General features: G+C 49.4%; 1 protein-coding gene across 1 annotated transcript; it reads left to right on the top strand.

The window, feature by feature from the left end:
* The first annotated feature begins 731 nt into the window (after positions 1-731).
* On the top strand, positions 732-9,611 carry LOC120111344 (probable sulfate transporter 3.5). Its single transcript, XM_039128214.1, is given in 13 exon segments — positions 732-1,147; positions 1,300-1,507; positions 1,594-1,765; positions 2,957-3,022; positions 3,152-3,265; positions 5,573-5,689; positions 5,793-5,919; positions 6,537-6,823; positions 7,438-7,628; positions 7,741-7,802; positions 7,805-7,822; positions 9,021-9,097; positions 9,180-9,611. Coding segments are annotated over 13 exon segments (1,911 nt in total). The 5' UTR covers positions 732-837; the 3' UTR covers positions 9,342-9,611.
* The last annotated feature ends 12,243 nt before the right edge of the window (positions 9,612-21,854 follow it).

Here is a 21,854-nt window from a genome sequence, read left to right as displayed (position 1 = left end):
CGGTTCCAAGAATGGCAACATCACCACAAGAAGCAAGCCGTACGTCTCTTCCATTCTTACACTAATTTCTCCCCCCTCTTTATCTTTACACAATTGAATGAGCACTGTTTTTTTTCTTTTCTATTTTATTTTTTTTTTATGAAGAGGGAGGCAAAGCCCCAGTCTTTATTAGAATACAGAAATTTATATAAGCTATTTATAAAGAATTTGCAAAAAAAAAAATACAAAAGAGCAATAAATTTTTCTTACAAAATAGTTGTCTGTAAGTAGACTCGTTAAATTATTTGGCAAGTTGAACAATCCCATAAGTGAATAAAACGATCTCCGTATTTTCAATATGTAACTATATAAGCTCTGTAATCTGATGTGAGCCAGTCTTTTCTAAAAAGATAGATCAACTTCTCTCAACTTACGGCACCAATATTGTAAGGTTATTACAAAGTTTGAGATAAAAATCAAGCAGCTTCATATGTACTTCTAATACGATAGATAAAATTTAATTTATTTAAAAAAATTTGAGCATTTCGCCTTTCCTATATTTTCTAACAGAAAAAAGCAATCAATTTCTCATTGGTTATTGAAATTTTGGGCACTGTTTTTATAGCTAATTACTATTTAGCAATAAGAGCTTTAGTCAAGATCCCACCATTCCAGCCGCCACGTGTTAGTATGCCACGCGTTATCGTTCCATTCTCTCGTCTCCCTCCCCAACAGCTCTCTCTCTCTATAAACGGCTCTCACTCAGCCAAGCTGCAACCGCAACCTCTCCTTCCAACCTCCCTTTCTTTTCCCCCTCCTCTCCCTTTCTTCCTCGCCTCCGGTAGCAATCTTCTTTCCATGGGAACGGAGGAGGCCCCTACCAAGGTAAACTTATCGGCGGAGACGACGTTTGTTGCCTCTTTTAGATCCCATCTGAAAGAGACCTTCTTCCCCGACGACCCCTTCCGCCAGTTCAAAGGCCTCCCGGCATGCGGCATAGCATGGACCGCCCTCAAATATTTTGTTCCAATGCTTGGTTGGGCTCCCAGTTACACCTTCGCCAAGTTCCGGTACGACCTTCTCGCCGGTATCACCATCGCCAGCCTTGCGATCCCGCAAGGCATTAGCTATGCTCGCCTCGCCGATCTTCCTCCCATTATTGGCCTATGTAAGTTCTTCTTTCTCCCCTTTTTTTTTCTTTTGTTTATATTAAAAAAAAAGAAAAAAAATCCGATCCTACCTCATAGGTGCATGGAATGAGATATTAATCGCATTTATTTTATCTTTGTTTTCTACCTGCTTTTTTTTTTATCATTGTAGATTCTAGTTTCGTGCCACCTTTGATCTATGCGATCTTGGGTAGTTCAAACAACCTCGCAGTCGGAACCGTTGCAGCAGCCTCATTGCTTCTTGCTTCAATCATTTCGGGTGAAGTCTCACCCTCTGACAATCCACAGTTATACGCTCAGTTATGCTTCACCGCGGCCTTCTTCACTGGAATTCTTCAAACAGCCTTGGGGTTCCTCAGGTGAGAATTTTGCTGGATCGAACACATATTTTCTATGATTGTTCTATTCAACAATCTCGATCGAATATGAGTTCATGTCATTGCAGGCTTGGGATATTGGTGGATTTCTTATCCCGGTCGACCATCACCGGATTCATGGGCGGGACGGCGATCATCATAATTCTGCAACAGCTCAAAGGCATGCTCGGATTAAAGAATTTCACAGCCAAGACTGATCTCATCTCCGTGATGCATTCGGTCTTCACGTACAGACATGAGGTTGATCTCATGACAAACTCTGCCTTTCCTTTCCCCCTTAGGAGCAATCATATATAGTTCTACCTCTTTTCTTTCTTTCTTTTCTTTCTTCCTTTTTATTTTTTTGGTGAGAAAAAGGCGGCAAGCCGCACTGTTTCAACCTCTCCTTCACCTTCTTGCTTTCTAAATAATAAGAGGTTTGAGTTAAAAGTTATCCAAAACGAAGAGCTTTTCCTTCTTTTGGGTTAGAAAAGAGTTTTTTTTCTTTTTTTCCGCTTCTTTTTTAAACATCTGGATAAGATAAATCTTTCGTTTTGGATAAATAATTAGTACAGCGGAGCAAGGGAGACTGGGGCCCGCTTTTGCCGTTGGTAGGAATGACCGAGTCCAAAGGTTTCTCGCTGGCCAATCCATCAGTCACTCCATAGAGAATCGATCGATCTGAACCGTCCGATATATACAATCTTTTCTACCACGACATCAAACCATATAGAATCGAACGGCCACAAATGATCCATATCCGTATCAGCAATCGAATTTCAATGGCGAGGATTAGTTGATTAAAGCCAAATGTAACCGATCGTAATCTTCGTAGCGTCAAACTATAATGATCCAATGCCGTCAGCATCCAATCAAATGGGAAGTTCAGATATGATCCAAGAGAAAGCCGGTGGTTCCGAATCAGCTCTCTATCCAATGGCTCAGATTCGTTGATTCGAGCGCGTAGCAAGTGGCATGTAACCTGTTTGCTCGCACCAATAGAATCTGTATTTGTTTTTCGAGTTTCTTATTTTTGGATTTAGTTCTCACATTGCTATCAACAAAAGTTTGTAAACAACTCATTGTTTTGCCCTGAGCCCATCATCCGGGTCTGCAACACGGCCTCATACTCTTTAAGGCCTTGTCGCGTGCCGAATCCGGATGATGGATTCGGAGCGTGATGGAGATTGGACCAACTTTATTATTTAGTATGAATTGAAATTATTATTATTCAATGGCATTAAGATTGTAATTTTTTTTTTTTAGTTTTGCATATTTTTTAGGGCACTGTTCGAGCGTGCATGCGATGAGCAAACTTTTTTAGAGATTGGACCAACTTTTTTAGAGCATTTCCCATCATTGCGCCAAAGAATGGATGCCTGGTGGGAAGAGCATTTAATTTAATCCGTGCTTCTTTAATATCTTATACAATCTTCTTTGTTTATGTTTCAGTGGAAATGGCAGAGTGCAGTCCTTGGTATATGCTTTCTTTGCTTTCTACTTCTCAGCCGGCATCTGGTAAGTGGGGAATTTAGCATGGCCTATTCTCTCAGCTCCTTTTCCTTTTCACCTTCCCCATATCCTTCCATCAAAAATTTTAATTAAGCAGCAATTACATATAATTACTTTTACTATAAATAAATTCAGAAAACAAAAGTTCCAAGGCTATTCTGGGTCTCAGCAATGGCTCCTTTGCTGGTGGTGGTTCTGGGAGGTATTTTTGCTTTTGTTGTCCATGGGGACGATCATGGAATCCCTACAGTTAAGTGCTCATGTCTAATTACTTCCGGTATTCATAACTGAAGTTGTATACTGTTTATCCTTCTCAAATATATGTGCAAGTAACGCTATAATCAGAGATATATCAAATAGGATGGAACAGAGAAATAAAATCACTTTTTTCTCTCTCTCTTTTCTTATTTTTTTCTTCTTCTGCAAATATTTTAACATAAGTGTTCATGTCTAATTACTTCCAGTATTCATAATTGAAGTTGTATACTGCTTATCCTTCTCAAATATATCTGCAAGTAACACTATAATCAGTTGCTAGATTCCCATCTAACAAGGATACAGTTTATTAGACCAATACTTACACATACAATGCATGAAATACATGTGCAAGCCCAACAAGAGAGGCCATGAATCAGAGGTCATCATCAGTTTAGAGATATTAAGATACTCAAGATTTTTTTTGAAGAATACTCAAGGTACTTTCTGTTATCAAATTTCATATGGTGTACAAACTTATATATATATATATATATATAAGGACCCAAGGGACCTACCTTCTCTCTCCTCTGTGATGCAGTCGGGATGGGGTTGCTGTAATTTTTTTTTTTTGTAGATGATGATGATGGTGGCTGAATCTTTCTTCTACTTTTTTTGGTGATGGCGGCTAGGGTTCTTTGTGGATGGTATGGAGGAGAAAGAAGGTGGGTTGCTGGTTGAATCAGACTGGGCTCGAGGATGAGTAATTGGTTGACTGAAATTGGACACCAATTTGAGGTGGCGGCTGAAATTGGTCGGACCAAATGTTAGTTAGGCTGCAATGTGGTTAGTTAGAGTTTTATTTGGAGAAGGACTCTAGGGAGGACGTGATGGGGTTTGAGTGTGAAGGGTTTGGGACATGAAACTTGGATTAATCTGAATCCTAATGAGATTAGGAGCAGCGGATGGTAGGGAATGAGGTGGCATGACGGGATTTTAGCGGATGAAATATTGGCGCAAGGGAATATTGGTGTGAGCTTTGTGGATAAGGATGAGAAGTTAAAAAGGGGTTAACGTGGCTAATCCTAAGGAGGCGTGAATATGGATGAGCGTGAAATATGGAAGGATAAATATGGAGTCGTTTGAGAGAATCTCTCCCTCAAACAATCCAACGGATGGGAGAAGGGAAGATGGCGTCTCACCTCTCTTCTTTCATCCCTCCTGGCGTCACACCAAAGGAAGAAAAGGATTCTCTCCTTTCCATGGAAGAAAACTCAAGCTTGGAAAACAAATTCTAATTTTGATTTCATTCTTCATAACTTTCCTTATAGAGAGAGAGGTTGGCAAATATAAGAAGTTACAACCAGGATTTTTATTTGGACTCCTAACCACATAAGGACTCTTTTTAAAATTTAAATCCTCTAAACAACTTACCAACTAAAGCTTATCCAATCCTTAGAACCTTCTCCTGGCGTGTGAAATAGGCTTCTAGATGCTCTTCACGTACGCCCAAGGCTCCTTTTGTTTGAATGGGTCAACCATCCAAACTCCTACCACAATTAGACTTCCACTTGGTGCATTGAGATAGAGTCCAAGGGAGTTAGGACTCTTCATGCATGCCGCTATGGTCAAGAATCCTAATCAAAGAGGACTCTTCTCATCTTGACACATGGGCTAATCACACAACTCCTAAAGCTAATCATGACCCTCCAGCACCTTAGACTCAACTAAATTAGGTGTTGGAATAATTAAACCTAATATGGACTAAACCACTTATTACATGGGCTCAATCTCATATATATAGACTCAATCCTTTTACGCATGGACTCAATTACATAACTCCTAAATTAAATCAAGACCTTTCAACGCTTTGGACTCAATTAAATTAGGCGTTGAGATAACTAACCTAATGTGACTTGATGCTGAAAATTTTGAACCCACTGTGATTTGTTGTTGAAACTTTTTGGACCCAATGTGATTTGGTGCTCATCCAAGGAAGGGACTCAATCACCACGCGCACCTCCGGCTTGGGCTTATGCTCCTGCATCACTCTGCCTCCGCTCGGCCATCTTCTTCTCCTACTGTAAAAAATGTGACCTTTGATGGAGGTTATTCTCGAAAAGTAGGAATGGCTTCGTAACCTACACTGGTTACCACTCTAAACCATTGCCATCATAAGTAGTCGAGGAATCTTTTACATGGTAACACTTATTTTAATGTTCCTTTTCTCAGGAACGAAATTGTAATGGCTTTATGTATGACCAGATTAAAATGCATCCTGTCAATAATGTTTTCACCTTATTTTTTTCTTTTTTCATGTCTCTTTGTACTAAATGTGCATCAACTTTATGTTTTTGGCAGGTTGGCACTCTGAGAAAAGGACTCAATCCGATATCCATAACGGAATTAAAATTCCAGTCTCAATATCTACCTACGGCTATGAAAGCAGGATTGCTTTCGGGTTTCCTGGCACTAGCGGTAAAGAGCAAGATTCTCTGTCTCTCTCTCTCTTATAATGTTATTTAAACAACTTATATTTTTGTAATGCATTTGTAGTTAGCATTTTAGCCTTTTATTTCAGGAAGGAATAGCTGTTGGAAGGAGCCTAGCATTGCTGAAAAATGAACAAATAGATGGGAACAAGGAAATGATAGCTTTTGGGATGATGAACATAGCTGGCTCTTTCTTTTCATGCTATCTCACAACTGGTAAGATTTATCGCTTAAAGTTCATATTTATCACCGACAAAAGCTGATCCCAAGTAATTGGGAAAATGCTAGATGATTATGATTATGATTTATCACTGATAAAAGAATTACTTCATTCTCTTTGCACCGTTTCTTTTTATTATTATCTTTTTTCCGTTTCTTTTATTTTTATTATACTACTCTTAAACTTAGCTGTATATTGAATATAGGTCAAAGATGTATGCCCATTATAGTTTGTGCTGTGTTGTACACATAGTTGAGTACATCTTTGAAGACACAAAAAAATTTATTTTTCCTTTCAGAGTTGCCTAGAAAATTCATATATTTAGGAATACTGGAAATGAAAGTAATGTCGAACTCTCCAAAACCCTAGCACCTGTAAACATGTCCTTACATTCATCACCCTCTTAAGCTACAAAACTTGGGAATTAGTTGGTTTCACTGCCACTGCTTGCTATGGTCTTTGTTGTGGTACCTAGCCACAAGAATTTAATGAAAACAGAATTAATTGAATGTACTTGTTGAAGCTTATTCAGTTATGCTTTTGCTACTACATCGATATTAGATATTTTTCCCCCTTGCAGCATTCTTATAGAATGGCGAATGTGTCACACCAGGGCCCTTTTCTAAGTCGGCAGTTAATTTTCATGCGGGATGCAAGACACCGATGTCTAATGTGGTGATGGCAGTTTGCATGATGTTGGTGTTGCTATTCTTGGCTCCTCTCTTCGAACACACTCCTTTAGTGGCTCTATCAGCGATCATTGTAGTTGCCATGATTGGGCTTATTGAGTACAAGGAGATCCACCACCTCTTCAAGGTGGACAAGTTCGACTTCTGTATCTGCATGGCTGCTTTCCTTGGGGTTGTATTATTCAACATGGTTGCTGGTCTTGCATCATCTGTAAGGATCTTTGGCTACTGAGCTATTTATTTCACTTTCCACCACTTGTCTATTGGTTACAGGAATTCTATAAATGAAGAAATAATTTAGAAAGGCATAAAGAAGTGTTACACTGCAATATCCATAATAATACCAAACTTTTCCTGCAGCTACATCAATATTAGCATTTTGGTTGTATTTTCATTGTACATAATTCACTTGCACCCTAGATCTTAGTTATAGGGTTGCTGTCCTCAAGATCAAATTTGCTTCAATAATATAACATTACCTCGGATCCATATCTTTTTTCACCAAATTATATATAGGATCCATATCTTTCAATCTTGACAGATAAATGAATAGGAATACCTGGTATGAGAGAAGTGAAAGATCGTTGATATAATGGTTTCGAATATAGTTGTTGTACAACTTCATTATCTCTTTTCATATAAATGTTCAACTCCATTGCATTCCTTGATCAAAACATTGCCATGGCCTTTAACTTATTGGCGATGCACTTTGAAGACCAAATAGTGCAGTTCTGCTGATGAAAAAGTTATGATGTTTATTACCTAGGCAAGTAATTACTCATCATTAGTACCAGTTCTAGTCATCTTATATTGTCTTTTTCACAGGTAGGTTTGTCAGTAATAAGAGCATTGTTATATGTGGCTAGGCCCGGTGCTTGCAAGCTTGGAAACATAAGAGGAACTGCAATGTATCGTGACATCGAGCAATATCCAGATTCATCCAGCTTCCCTGATATACTAATCCTACAACTGGGTTCCCCTATCTACTTTGCAAACTCTGGCTATCTAAGGGAAAGGTAACAAAAAGCATTCTTTTACCAGTTCATTTGTTCCCCTTTCCACTCTTACTAGTGCTCTGGAACTGTCAAATTCCTTTCATGAGTTAACATCATGCTTTGCTACCACCAGGATCTCAAGATGGGTAGAAGATGAAGAGAATATCATCAAAAAGGATGGGGAAGATCTTCTGTGTGTGTTCTTGATATCGGTGGTAAGCTTTGTATGCTTTTGAGGGTAGACCTGCAGCGCCTTGAAAATGATTCAATCACCACTAATACTTGGACTGCTTGACTAGAACAAGCTTTAGCACCATTACCATGTGAATTAGGGTATAAGCATCAGGGATGATCGTAACTACGCAATTTGGCATGCCAAAGATATGGCATTTGGATTTACTTTGCTGAACTTGAACAAAAGAATCTAACAGAAGCACTGCACCAAAATTTTCCACACTGTTTTCTGTTTAGATTAAGCCTTATTTCAATATATTCTTCTATCTATTGGCTAATTGGACTTAATTCGCTCATGCCAGCTTGACCACATCTCATCGATTCAAATAGCAGCATGACCACTTATTTATTACACTCTCCATCATATATTGAACATGTAAAATGACATAAAATAACTTGCGTCGCCTAACTATGATAACAGCTAATGTGCAGCATTTACTAAGTAATTTTGCATGGATTATAATATATATTTGATGCAAGGCAGTGATGCTCTCTCTTTGCAGTAAGCTGAGTCCTAAGAACAACTTATAATGACTGTTACAGCAATGTAATACATTTATAGTGGCTCTTATGATGATCGCATATAATGGCATATGTACATGTACATTCATGTCATTTTAGTCAGGTGGATCAAATTCCCATCTACCCCTTTTTCCTCTGCTGCACCAACCAATTCCATATAAACATTTCACTACCTTATTATCATAATAAGCATTTATTTTCCTTCCTTGATTCCCCTTCCTCCTCTTTACTTGAATATCCATTAATTTGATTTCTTTATCTTATTTTCTGAATACCGTTGTTGCGAGTGATTGCCGACAAGTCTCTGCCTCTACCTCTTCCACTGCATGTCTGTGATACAACATATGCATATCAATTCATTTAAGCTTTTTTAGCTTATTTTTGCTTGTCCATTCTCCAACAGATATTTAAGGCTTAGGCTCAGATTGCAATCATAACCTTGCCTTCATACTTAGCTTATGAGCTTGCTTTTCTGTAATTGGAGCTTGCTTGACTTGTGACATTTCAGAAAAGCAATAACCAGTGGCTGAGTAGCCAAAGCACCATTGGTTCACACTTCACAGTGATGATCTTGCATTCAAATTCTATTACAGTGGGTCGATGGGAAAATGTATTTGATTACAATGGCCTTAGTTTCACACTTTTTGGTATTGACAGGGGTGACATCTATTGACAACACTGGCATTGGGATGCTAAAGGAAGTCTACAGAATTCTCGAGAGAAGAAAAATTAAGGTGAGCTTACACAAGTGAGACATGAAACACATCTTAAATCTTGTTGAATAAAACTATAAGCTCCTTGCAATTGCTTTGGCAGATGGCTATAACAAATCCAAGGTCAGAGGTGGCAGTGAAGCTGGTATCATCAAACTTTATCAACTTAATTGGACAGGATCAGGTGTTTCTCTCTGTCAGGGATGCAGTTACAGCCTGCCGCTATGCTCTTCAGGAATCAAGAGAAATGGGAGAGCAAGCATAGGAATAAGATTAGGTGGAGCAAGCTGCAAGTATAGGAATAATATTAGGACGCTTATATAGCAAATGCATGATCCTCGCATTACTACAGGCAGTCTGTCAATAGCAGCTGAGGTCAAATGTCACTAGATATCGTATGATGATTTGCTTAGTAAGTAGAGAGATTCTACATATGTGAAGCATTTTCAGATGACAATGACAAGATAATTTTTGAATCTATAGTTTTGTGTATAAAAATATCATTAATTTGTGAGATTTGAATGGTGGTGAACTATATCTTTTGTATCAGAAAACATTAAAAATTGTAATATTTGGAATCTAGTGCTAGATGGAATCTTGACCATCCATCTCATGCTCTCTTTTTTTTAGATTTTTTTCCATCATGGCATATGTTACATTCCCGCTCTTTTTTTCCTTCTATTCTAGTGCTAGATGGAATCTTGACCATCTATCTCATGCTCTCTTTTTTTTAGATTTTCTTCCATCATGGCATATGTTACATTCCTACTCTTTTTTCCCTTCTATTCTAGTGCTAGATGGAATCATGACTATCCATCACATGCTCTCTTTTTTTGCTGTTTTTTCCCTCTTATGACATGCATCACATTCCTGGCAAACTATTGCCTTTTAAGATAGGTGGATATAATAAGTTATGACCAATGTTGGGATGTAGAAAATTTTATCATTCATAATTTTACACTAAGACGGCAACTAGAGAAGTCCAATAAAATAATTTATGACGTGTACAAGAACCTCAAAATAATTTTATCATTGGAATGGAGATTGGAAGTAATTTGTAGGCTCCACGTGAAACATGGGACTATCTATTCTAATATAAAACATGAACTTCCGCACATGAGGTGGTTCCATAGTCACCATCTCCATATTTCATGTTTTTCAGATGCAGAGTTTTACGTTTTCTTGCCTTCTCATCGCTCTATTTGCCTTTTTTTTTTTAAATTCTTTTTTTAATACGAATTATCAAAACTCAAGAGTGTGTGTGTGTGTGTGTGTGTGTATATATATATATATATATAAAACTGACGAAGTGTTTTCTTGCCTTCTCATCGCTCTATTTGCCTTTTTTCAAAAAAAATTATTTTGTTAATACGAATTATCAAAACTCAAGAGTGTGTATATATATGTGTGTATATATATATATATATATATATATAATTATATATGTATATGTATATATATATGTATATATATATGTATATATATATATGTATATATATATATGTATATATATGTATATGTATATATATGTATATATGTATATATATGTATATGTATATATATGTATATATGTATATATATGTGTTACGGGGGAAATAAGCCGCCATGCCCCACGTGACCGGCACGCGCGCCCAGGAAGACTACGGCTGCCCTTTGATCCAGCGCTCCGACCCCGAGTCGGACGTCCTCGGCTCCGCAGCCCGACCCCGAGTCGGCTGCCCTTTGATCCAGCGCTCCGACCCCGAGTCGGATATCCTCGGCTCCGCAGCCCGACCCCGAGTCGGCTGCCCTTTGATCCAGCGCTCCGACCCCGAGTCGGATATCCTCGGCTCCGCAGCCCGACCCCCGAGTCGGCTGCCCTTTGATCCAGCGCTCCGACCCCGAGTCGGAGATCTCTTGATAACGACAGGCTATTCCCCCAGAGGCACGCCGCGGCCTCCCTGCTCCACTACTTCCCTGCAACGGCTGTATCCGATGCTGCTCCACGATCTCCTGCATCAGCCGTACAAAGCGGAGCCCCACTATGCCCTGACGTGGCCGTACCCGGTGCTGCTCCACGACGCCCTGTAACGGCCATGTCAGTGGCCACACCATCGTGCCCCACGATAACGAAACCCCCCTGAGAGACCCCCAGCCAGGTATATATGCGGCTGGGGGGAGAAAGGGGGGAGGTGAGCAATATCTCCCAGAGCACTCTCTTACTTGCGATTATCACCTCTCCTCCTCCTCCAATCTCCTCTGACTTGACCGTCGGAGGGCCCATCACCACCCTGGTGGTGGTGCAAGGCTTGTTTGCAGGTTTTCTTGGCGGAAGGTGGAGCGCAACCAACACCAACCAAGACAACTCAGACGGAACCCCGTTCACACCGCAGTGCCAATCGTTCTCGTTTGGACCACCAGCAACAGTTGGCGCTAGAGGAAGGGCCGAATCTTAGAACGATCGTAATGGCACGGCGAGGTGGTCGTGGAGCTTCCAATGCTTCCGGTCGCGGAGCCTCTCGCGCCTCCGGCCGAGAGGCTGCTGCGTCCCCAACGCACTCTCAGCAGCACTCCACCGCCCCTTCTCCCATTCAGACGGTCCGAAGCTGCTCAGTTCGACCAGCTAGCCCAGCAGGTTCGCACCCTCGCGGAGGCAGTGCAAGAATCTGCAGGGTGTGATCTCTCGGGTGCCGCAACGGGCTCAGGAGCCGCTGCCCCCCGAGCACTCGCCTTTCCTCACAACCCGCGCTCCTTCCTCTCCCATGGAGAGGAGCGCCGGCGCGAGGAGGATTCTCGAGTGCGGTCCATTCTGCCAGGACCTTCTCATCGGAGCTGTGCGGGGTACGAGAGGCGGACCCGGGCGCGTTCTCAGACACCCCAGTCCTCGAGGGGCCCGCACTCCAGTCGGTCCCCCTCGCGCCCGCTCCTTGTCCCCCACCCACCGGTCGCGCTCCCTGGACCGGCGGGTGGATGATCTCCACAGACAACTCCAGGTCCTGAAGGGCCACTCCAAAGATCCCTTCGCTGACTTGGAGATCTCCTCCCAGCCGGCGCTTGCATCGAGGATCCTGCGGACCCCGAACCCGCCGGGGTTCAAAATGCCGGCGATCGAACCCTACGACGGGGCGGCGGACCCGCGGGACCACGTGGAGAGTTTTCAGGACTCTTATGCTTCTCCATGGAGCATCGGATCCGCTCCTCTGCAAGGCCTTCCCGGCGACCCCTCCGTGGCCCGGCAAGGGCATGGTTCGCCGGCCTGGAGGCTAACTCCATCCAGTCCTTCGACCAGTTCACCCGCTTCTTCATCAGCCATTTCGCCGTCAGTAGCAGGCGGCGACTGGTCTCCGACTCCCTCTTTGATGTCCGGCAAAACGAGGGAGAAAGCCTGCGGGATTATCTCACCCGCTTCAACAAGGCTACACTGGAGGTCCGGAACCTGAGCCAGGAAGTGGCTCTCTCAGCCCTGAAGCGTGGCTTCCGGAAGGGCAGACTCACCTTCTCCCTGGACAAACGCCTGCCGCGGAGCTTCCCGGAGCTGTTATCTCGGGCAAACCAGTATGCAGACGCCGAGGAGGCAGCATCCCACCGGAACAAGGAGGCCGCCGAGGCCCCTCTAAAGCCCGGGAAGAAAAGGCGAAAAGAGGCACCCCAGAGGAGGAGCCCGACGCCTCAACGCCGGCGCAGAAGCCCGTCACCAGCAAGGAACCACGGCGCCACACGCCCTCGTTCTCCGCACCGACGCTTCAACCGGTACACCCCACTCCTGGCCCCCCGGACCCAGATCCTCATGGAGGTCAAGGGGCGGGAGGACCTCCCGGTCCCGAGGCAGATGAAGAAGATCCCTGGGAGGAGGCCTTCTCGGGCGTACTGTGAGTACCACCGAGACCACGGCCACGATACCGAAGACTGCTTCCAGCTTCGGGACGAGATCGAGGCTCTCATTCGCCGAGGGCGTCTCGGTCGATATGTAAACGACCGGCGTCCCCCGGCAGACCCGCGTCCGGCTGACCCGGCCCCTCAGGAGCCTCGGGAACAGAATCGACCCGTTGCGGGAGTGATCCACACCATCACTGGGGGCTGCTCTCGGCCCGTGAGGAACGCAGGGGGCTCGGCGGGAGCATCAGAAGTGGCCGTCGCGAAGAGGCAGCGGGTCGGAAATGTAATCACTTTTTGTGATGAAGATGTAAAGGGAGTTCAGATTCCCCACGATGACGCCATGGTGATCTCTCTCACTATGGCGAACTATGATGTAAGGCGTGTTCTTGTGGATAGTGGAAGCTCAGCTGATATTTTGTATTACGAGGCCTTCCAAAAGATGAGCTTGTCCCGACAATTGTTACACAAAACATCCACCCCCCTCATAGGATTCACTGGAGACGCTATCTCGGCCGAAGGTGTCATTGAGCTGCCTGTGACTGCGGGCGTTGCACCCGCAGAAGCCACGGTGCGACTCGGGTTCTTGGTCGTCCGTGTCCCCTCGGCCTACAACGCTATCCTCGGACGACCCAGACTGAACGCCCTTCGCGCGGTGGTTTCTACCTACCATTTGCTCATGCGGTTCCCCACGCGGCCGGGATTGGAGAGGTCCGAGGTGACCAACCAACCGCACGGCAGTGTTTCCTAGCAACTCTCAAAGGGAAGAAGCCCATGGAGGCCCTAAGCGTCGAGTCCCTTGACGCCAGAGACGAAGTGGCCTTGCGGCACGGGGAGCCTGCCGAGGGCGTAATCGAAGTTCCCCTCAAAGAAGGCCGCCCGGACCGCACGGTCCGGGTCGGTGCCAACCTCGACTTGGAAGCTCGGCTCCGGTTAGTGGAATTCCTCCGAGCCAATGCTGATGTGTTTGCCTGGTCGGCGGCCGATGTACCTGGGATCGACCCGGAGGTCATTTCTCACGCCCTCAACGTCGACCCGACCCACCGACCAGTAAAGCAAAAGAAGAGACACTGTGCCCCGGATCGGATCCGGGTGGTCGACCAGGAGGTAGACAAACTCTTGGAGGCAGGTTTCATAAGGGAAGTGAGCTACCCCGAGTGGCTGGCAAACGTCGTACTTGTCCGGAAGGCGAGCGGGAAGTGGAGGATGTGCGTCGACTACACCGACCTGAACAAGGCGTGCCCAAGGATAGCTTTCCGCTCCCGCGAATAGACCAACTGGTCGACGCGACTTCCGGATATCAGCTGCTGTCTTTCATGGACGCCTTCTCCGGCTACAACCAAATAATGATGGCTCCACAGGACGAGGAGAAAACGGCCTTCATAACAGACAGGGGGCTGTACTGTTACAAGGTAATGCCCTTCGGTCTGAAGAACGCTGGCGCTACTTACCAGCGCCTCGTCAATAAAATCTTCAAGGAGCAGATCGGCCGGAACATGGAGGTGTACGTGGACGATATGCTGGTAAAGAGCCGCCATGCGGATCAGCACATTGCGGATCTGGAGGAGACCTTCGCCACCTTGCGGAAGTTTCGTATGAAGCTAAACCCAGCGAAGTGCGCCTTTGGTGCTTCGGCCGGGAGGTTCCTCGGCTTCATTGTCAACCAGCGGGGGATCGAGGCCAACCCGGACAAAATCAAGGCCATCCAAGATATGTCCCCTCCGACCAAAGTGAAGGAGGTTCAGGAGCTCGCTGGAAGGGTCGCCGCGCTCGGACGATTTGTGGCAAAATCGGCCGAACGCTGCCAACCGTTCTTCAAGGTGTTGAAGCGCCCGAAAGACTTCCTCTGGACGGCTGAATGTCAAGTGGCGTTCGACCAGCTCAAGGAGTACATGGCGTCTCCTCCCCTGCTGTCCAAGCCGCAAGAGGGGGAGATGCTCTACCTTTACCTGGCGGTCTCCCCAACCGCAGTCAGCGCAGTACTGGTTCGGGAAGAGGCAAAACTTCAGAAGCCCGTGTACTACACCAGCCGAGTCCTCCGGGATGCCGAGACGCGGTACACGAAGGCTGAAAAGATCGCCTTCGCGCTGCTGACTGCGACCAGGAGGCTTCGCCCCTATTTCCAGGCTCATTCTGTCACCCTTTTGACCGATCAACTACTGCGGCAGATCCTCAGCAATCCTGAGAATGCGGGACGGCTGGTGAAGTGGGCAGTGGAACTTGGTGAGTTCGACATCCGCTACCAGCCCCGGCCCGCCATCAAGGCCCAGGTGCTCGCAGACTTTCTCGCTGAGTGCACTGTGCAGGAGGCGGAACCTAGGCCGCCGGAAACACCCAGCTCGATCTCCCGATCTGGACGCTCCACATTGACGGGTCGTCGAACCCTGAAGGTGGAGGGGCTGGGCTGGTCCTTACCAATCCCGATGGAGTGATAGCCGAGTATGCCTTGAGGTTCGGATTTCCAGTGACCAACAATGAGGCGGAGTACGAGGCCCTAGTCACGGGACTCAAACTCGCCAAGGAGCTCGACATCCGGCGTCTGAAGGTCTTCACCGACTCCCAGCTGGTGGTCGGGCAGGTTCGAGGAGAGTTCGAGGCACGGAGCCCGACCATGCAGAGCTACGTCCGGAAGGTGCAAGCACTCATTCCCGACCTCGGCAGTATTGACATTCAGCAGGTCCCAAGGAGCGAAAATGCTAGGGCCGACAGGTTGTCCCGCTTGGTGGGTGCTGAGGCACACAACTTGTCAAGGGCGATATACCTGGAGACCCTAGATGCCCCGAGCATCGGCGAGGCTGAAGCGGTAATGGCAATTGATCCGGAACCATCTTGGATGAACCCGCTTGTAGCTTACCTCGCCGAAGGGATCCTCCCCGAAGATGAAGATCAAGCTCGGCGACTTGTTATGAAGTCCGCCCACTACGTACTCTACGAAGGGAGGCTGTATCGGACCTCGTTCACCGCCCCCCTCTTAAGGTGCCTCCGCCCTTCGGAAGCGGCTTACGCCCTCAGCGAAGTCCACGAAGGCATCTGCGGATCGCACCTGGGGGCTAGGTCCCTGGCACATAAGATCATGAGGCAAGGCTACTATTGGCCGACCTTATTGGAAGACTCAAAGGATCACGTACGGAAATGCGACGCCTGCCAGCGCCACGCCAACATCCAGAGAGTCCCCTCTGTTCCCTTGGCGCCAATCACCGCCCCCTGGCCCTTTGCACAGTGGGGAATGGATATCCTCGGACCATTCCCCATCGCTTCGGCCCAGCGGAAATTTTTGATTGTCGCCATCGACTACTTCACCAAGTGGGTGGAGGCAGAGCCACTGGCCACCATCACGGAGGCGCAAGTCCGGAAGTTCGTAAAGAAGAACATCATTGTCCGATTTGGGGTACCTCGGGTCCTCATCTCGGATAACGGTCGACAGTTTGATAACAAGCATTTCCGAGACTTCTGCGAGGAGTTCGGGATCGAACATCGGTTCACGTCCGTGTCGCATCCCCAAACCAACGGCGAGGCCGAGGTCACAAATCGGACAATCCTCCAAGGTATCAAAGCGCGGATCGGACGGACGGGGCAAGCTTGGGTCGAGGAACTCGAGAATGTCCTTTGGGCGTATCGGACCACGCATCGGACTCCTACCGGGGAGACGCCTTTCAGCCTAACCTATGGCACGGAAGCCGTTGTCCCCGTAGAGCTCGGACTTCCCTCACCTCGGGTAGCCGCACACCGACCCGAGGCCAACTCGGAGCAACTCCGAGGGAACCTGGATCTCTTGGAAGAAGCAAGGAAAATGGCGCAGGTTCGGATGGCAATGTATCAGCGGAGGGTGGCCCGATATTACAACTCCAAAGTCCGACCGAAGCTTTTCAGAATTGGAGATCTGGTGCTGAGGCGAGCTAAGGCATCTCAACCTACGGAAGGTGGGAAGCTAGCGCCGAATTGGGAAGGCCCGTATAAAGTTCGTTGGGTAAACCGACCTGGCTCCTACCAGTTGGAAGCCCTAGATGGCCGAGAAATTCCAAGGGGCTGGAATTCCGCTAACCTGCGGATGTATTACCAGTAGAACAACAAGGCCAGAAAGACAATTTGAAAAGGTGCAACACTTTTCATTTCAATAATTTCTGGTTACAATGGCGTGCTCGTGTGATTACAAGGAATTCCCAGAGGGGAATTAGGGAGTAAAGAAAGCAAAGAAGAGGTGGAGAATCCGTGGAGCTGAGGACCGAGGATCCCAAACCCTCAACCCAAAGCAGCTGCAATCCCACCGGAAGTGGGTGCTTCTAACCGGAGGCGCCATCCAGCACCTCACCAAAAAGACGAGGAGCCGCCGCAGAAGAAGCTCCCGCTGCCCCCAGGGGAACGCCGCCTCCAAAGGATATTCCCATCCTCCCCAGTGGTAGGAAAGAGAAGGAATACGAGGGGGAAGAGCATATGGAGGCACGGTCCCGGACTGAGCGTCTGGTGCAGAGCTCGATCGGGAGGCTGAACTTCAAGGAGGGGAGATGTGATCCCGGATGAAACGCCTAGAGCGGAGCTCCGCCGGGAAGACCCTCCTTGTTGATCCCAGATGAAACGGCTAGTTGGCTGAAGTCGCAAGGGGAGCGTCTCCCCTTTCCTTCAACAGGAGTCTCTCAGTCATATGCCAAGGAGGAGGTCCGCGATCCATGGCAACCTGAACAGCTCCGGCTTGGCAAACTCCATCGTACCTGCACCTGTATTTATAGCCAAACTGCGGCCCCCTGGTCGTTCCGATGCGGGTGGCTCCAATAAATGCAGGCGCATTGAAACCGGAGCCGTTCCGGCTCCCGAGGCGTATCTCCCCGCGATTTCCTAAGCGTCATTCTCCTTAAACCGCATTCTTTGTGCAGGACAATCCGGGTGTCATGTACCCCTAGGTCCACATATCTCCGCTCGCGGCCCAGGCCGTATCCTCCTCGAAGACCGCGTATCGCGGCCGCTCAACTAACACTCCTCGCAAGCAGCAGCTGGCGATCCGATTTCCCAGGTAACGCATTAATTAGCGTTTAATGCCCTTCTCGTGTTCCCCCAGGCAACGCTTAGAGAAAAGGAGAAACATGATCGCGGCTGGCCACGGAGAAACCCCGTCGGGCAGCGAGCGACAAGCGCACGACCACGAGCGGAATTTCCCGAGGCTCGGCCCCTCGGATGCCTGGCTAGCCCGATGATCATCCCGGGAGCAGACTAGCCGGAAGCCCCGACCGGTCGCCTCGGCTTGCGCCAGCCTTGGCCGACCAACGAGTGGAATGTCCCGAGGCTCGGCCCTCGGATGCCAGGCTAACCCGATGATCATCCCGGGAGCAGACTAGCCTGAAGCCCCGACCGGTCGCCTCGGCTCGCGCCAGCCTTGGCCGACCAACGAGTGGAATGTCCCGAGGCTCGGCCCTCGGATGCCAGGCTAACCCGATGATCATCCCGGGAGCAGACTAGCCTGAAGCCCCGACCGGTCGCCTCGGCTTGCGCCAGCCTTGGCCGACCAACGAGCGGAATGTCCCGAGGCTCGGCCCTCGGATGCCAGGCTAACCCGACGATCATCCCGGGAGCAGACTAGCCTGAAGCCCCGACCGGTCGCCTCGGCTTGCGCCAGCCTTGGCCGACCAACGAGCGGAATGTCCCGAGGCTCGGCCCTCGGATGCCAGGCTAACCCGACGATCATCCCGGGAGCAGACTAGCCGGAAGCTCCGACCGGTCGCCTCGGCTTGCGCCAGCCTTGGCCGACCAACGAGTGGAATGTTCCCGAGGCTCGACCCTCGGATGCCAGGCTAACCCGACGATCATCCCGAGAGCAGACTAGCCTGAAGCCCCCGACCGGTCGCCTCGGCTTGCGCCAGCCTTGGCCGACCAACGAGCGGAATGTCCCGAGGCTCGGCCCTCGGATGCCAGGCTAACCCGACGATCATTCCGGGAGCAGACTAGCCTGAAGCCCCGACCGGTCGCCTCGGCTCGCGCCAGCCTTGGCCGACCAACGAGTGGAATTTCCTGAGGCTTGACAACCCTCGGATGCCAGGCTAACCCGACGATCATCCCGGGAGCAGACTAGCCTGAAGCCCCGACCGGTCGCCTCGGCTTGCGCCAGCCTTGGCCAACCAACGAGCGAAATTTCCTGAGGCTTGACGGCCCTCGGATGCCTGGCTAGCCCGATGATCATCCCGGGAGCAGACTAGCCGGAAGCCCCGACCGGTCGCCTCGGCTTGCGCCAGCCTTGGCCGACCAACGAGTGGAAGGTCCCGAGGCTCGGCCCTCGGATGCCAGGCTAACCCGATGACCATCCCGGGAGCAGACTAGCCTGAAGCCCCGACCAGTTGCCTCGGCATGCGCCAGCCTTGGTCGACCAACGAGTGGAAGGTCCCGAGGCTCGGCCCTCGGATGCCAGGCTAACCCGATGACCATCCCGGGAGCAGACTAGCCTGAAGCCCCGACCAGTTGCCTCGGCATGCGCCAGCCTTGGTCGACCAACGAGTGGAATTTTCTGAGGCCTAACCTCGGATGCCTGGCTTAGCGCCGGAAGAATTTCCTGAGGCCTAACCCTCGGATGCCTGGCTTAGCGCCGGAAGAATTTCCTGAGGCCTAACCCTCGGATGCCTGGCTTAGCGCCGGAAGAGTTTCCTGAGGCCTAACCCTCGGATGCCTGGCTTAGCGCCGGAAGAATTTTCTGAGGCCTAACCCTCGGATGCCTGGCTTAGCGCCGGAAGAATTTCCTGAGGCCTAACCCTCGGATGCCTGGCTTAGCGCCGGAAGAATTTTCCGAGGCCTAACCCTCGGATGCCTGGCTTAGCGCCGGAAGAATTTCCTGAGGCCCAACCCTCGGATGCCTGGCTTAGCGCCGGAAGAGTTTCCTGAGGCCTAACCCTCGGATGCCTGGCCTAGCGCCGGAAGAATTTCGGGAGCCAGGAGTCAGCAAGACGCTACCGAGAGTTAAAAGAAAAAGAAGGACGAAGGCGAGATGAAGAAACATTCAACTTGCATTAATTTTCATTGTTTCAGGGCCGAGGCCCATACAATTTGGCAAAACGCCGGTATACAAAAAAAAAGAAGACAACGAAAGGTACAAGAGGTCAGCTTGGAGGAACTCCCGGGTCGGGAACGTCGGGCTCGTCCGCAGGAGGTAGGGAAGCAGCAGGAGAACCAACAGGCAATGGCGCCGGAGAGGAGTCGAGAAGGGAGATCTCGCTCAGGTCAACTTCGGGGTACTTAGCCGACACCCTTGCCAGGCCCTCCTCGAAGCCTAAGACAAAGGCTTCGGCCCTCGCGTCCGATGCGTCACGGACAAACTCGTCGGACTGACGATAGGTCTGTACTGCCTCCGACATATCATGAGCAAACTCGGCGGACTGGCGATAAGCCTCTACCGCCTGACGCCCGATTTCCGCACTCCTCTCGGCCAGCGCCGCCTCTGCCCGCTCCATAATCTGGGCTTTCGCCTCCAAGACCTTCGCCACAATCCGGCCTTCCGCCTCGGTGGAGACCCTCAGCAGCTCAGCCCGAGCCTCCTTGTGCTTCGCTTCGGCAGCAATGCGAGCAGCCTCAGCCTCCGTCAGGCGCGAATGAAGCTCCTGATCGCTCGCACGGGACTTCTCCAAGGCCGACTCCAATTCGCCCAGCTTAGCTTCAAGAGACCGGGTTCGGTTGCGGGCGTTGTCGGCTGACCGCTGGGCCTTCTTCCACCTCTCCCGGTAGTCGGCAGCCTTCCGGGACTGCTTCTCGGCCCGCTCATCCGCCTTCTTGACCTCGCCCTCGAGACCCGAGGCAACCTTGAGCTGCTCCTGAGCCTCCAACAGTTGCTTCTCGAGGGCAGCAAAGCCGAGTGCCCGCTCTTCGGCCTCCCGGAGCCTCGCCTCGAAGTCCCCGGTCGTCCTGCCTGCCACAGCCTGGCCTCCCTTTTCCACTGCTTTCAGCCGGTCCTCGGCCTTCGCCAGAAGCCCCGCCTGTTCCTTGTAGCACTCCTCCAGACGGATCATGTACTGGGCGAGCTAAGAAATAGGAAAAATAAGGGAGTCAGGCGGAGAACAACAGAGCCAATAAATGGTGAAAAGCGGCCAGAAGAACACTCACCGACATGAGACAGACACAGCTGGCAGCCCCAACGTCAGAGACCTCCAACTCCCGGACCCGCCGACGGTCCTTCTCCAGCAGCACTGTTTCGATGAGATTTCGGGCGCCATCGGTAGTGAAGGCAGACCCCGATTTCTCCCCAGAGCCGGACAGTGGTTCTGCAGCCTTACCCCTATCCATCGCCTGGGGAAGAGTCCGGCCGATCGCGCTCGGGGCGGGGGTCACCCCAGGAATTGATAGGGTCCCGCTCGGTCGGGGCCTCGGCGCGTCCCTCCTCGAGTCATCAGGAGCCGACCGAGTCGAAGGCCGGGTCGGGGACCGATCACGTCCGACCCGTCCGTCTCGGGCAGGCTCGGATGATACCTCCGGAGTAGCGGCAATCTTACCACCGGAGGGCTGATACAGCGTCAGCTGCCGGTCCGTGCCCACGACGTCTCCCTGATCGGTGGGCCCGGACTCGTCGGTCGGCGTCGGAGGCACCTCCTTACGGGACTTCTTCGCCGGTGGGGCCCCGCTCGGAAGAGCTCGTTTCCTCCTCTGGGCTGCTTCCAGCAGGGACGCCCTACCAACAGCCTTTGTCTTCACCGACCGCATGACGTCGTCGATCTCTGCAAAAAGGACGGGATAGTCGGAGACGGAGAAACCAAAGGAAAGAACGGGACGAAAGAAGGAAAAAAGTCAAGAAAGAATCGGTGGCGGACTCACGGTCGGTGGGGACCGAGCTCAGACCGACATTCACCAAAGTATCCTCGGAAATAAGGCGGGCCACCGGGGGGAGCTGGCCCTCGGCAACCAACCCCTTCAAGGCGGCCAAGCCATCGGACTCCTCCCTTGACAGTCTCGATAGGCCGATCGG

This window comes from Phoenix dactylifera, chromosome 7 (assembly GCF_009389715.1).
Source record: "Phoenix dactylifera cultivar Barhee BC4 chromosome 7, palm_55x_up_171113_PBpolish2nd_filt_p, whole genome shotgun sequence".
Lineage (NCBI taxonomy): Eukaryota > Viridiplantae > Streptophyta > Magnoliopsida > Arecales > Arecaceae > Phoenix > Phoenix dactylifera.
Note: the sequence above shows the minus strand (reverse complement) of the source record. Positions and strands in the feature narration are given on the sequence as shown.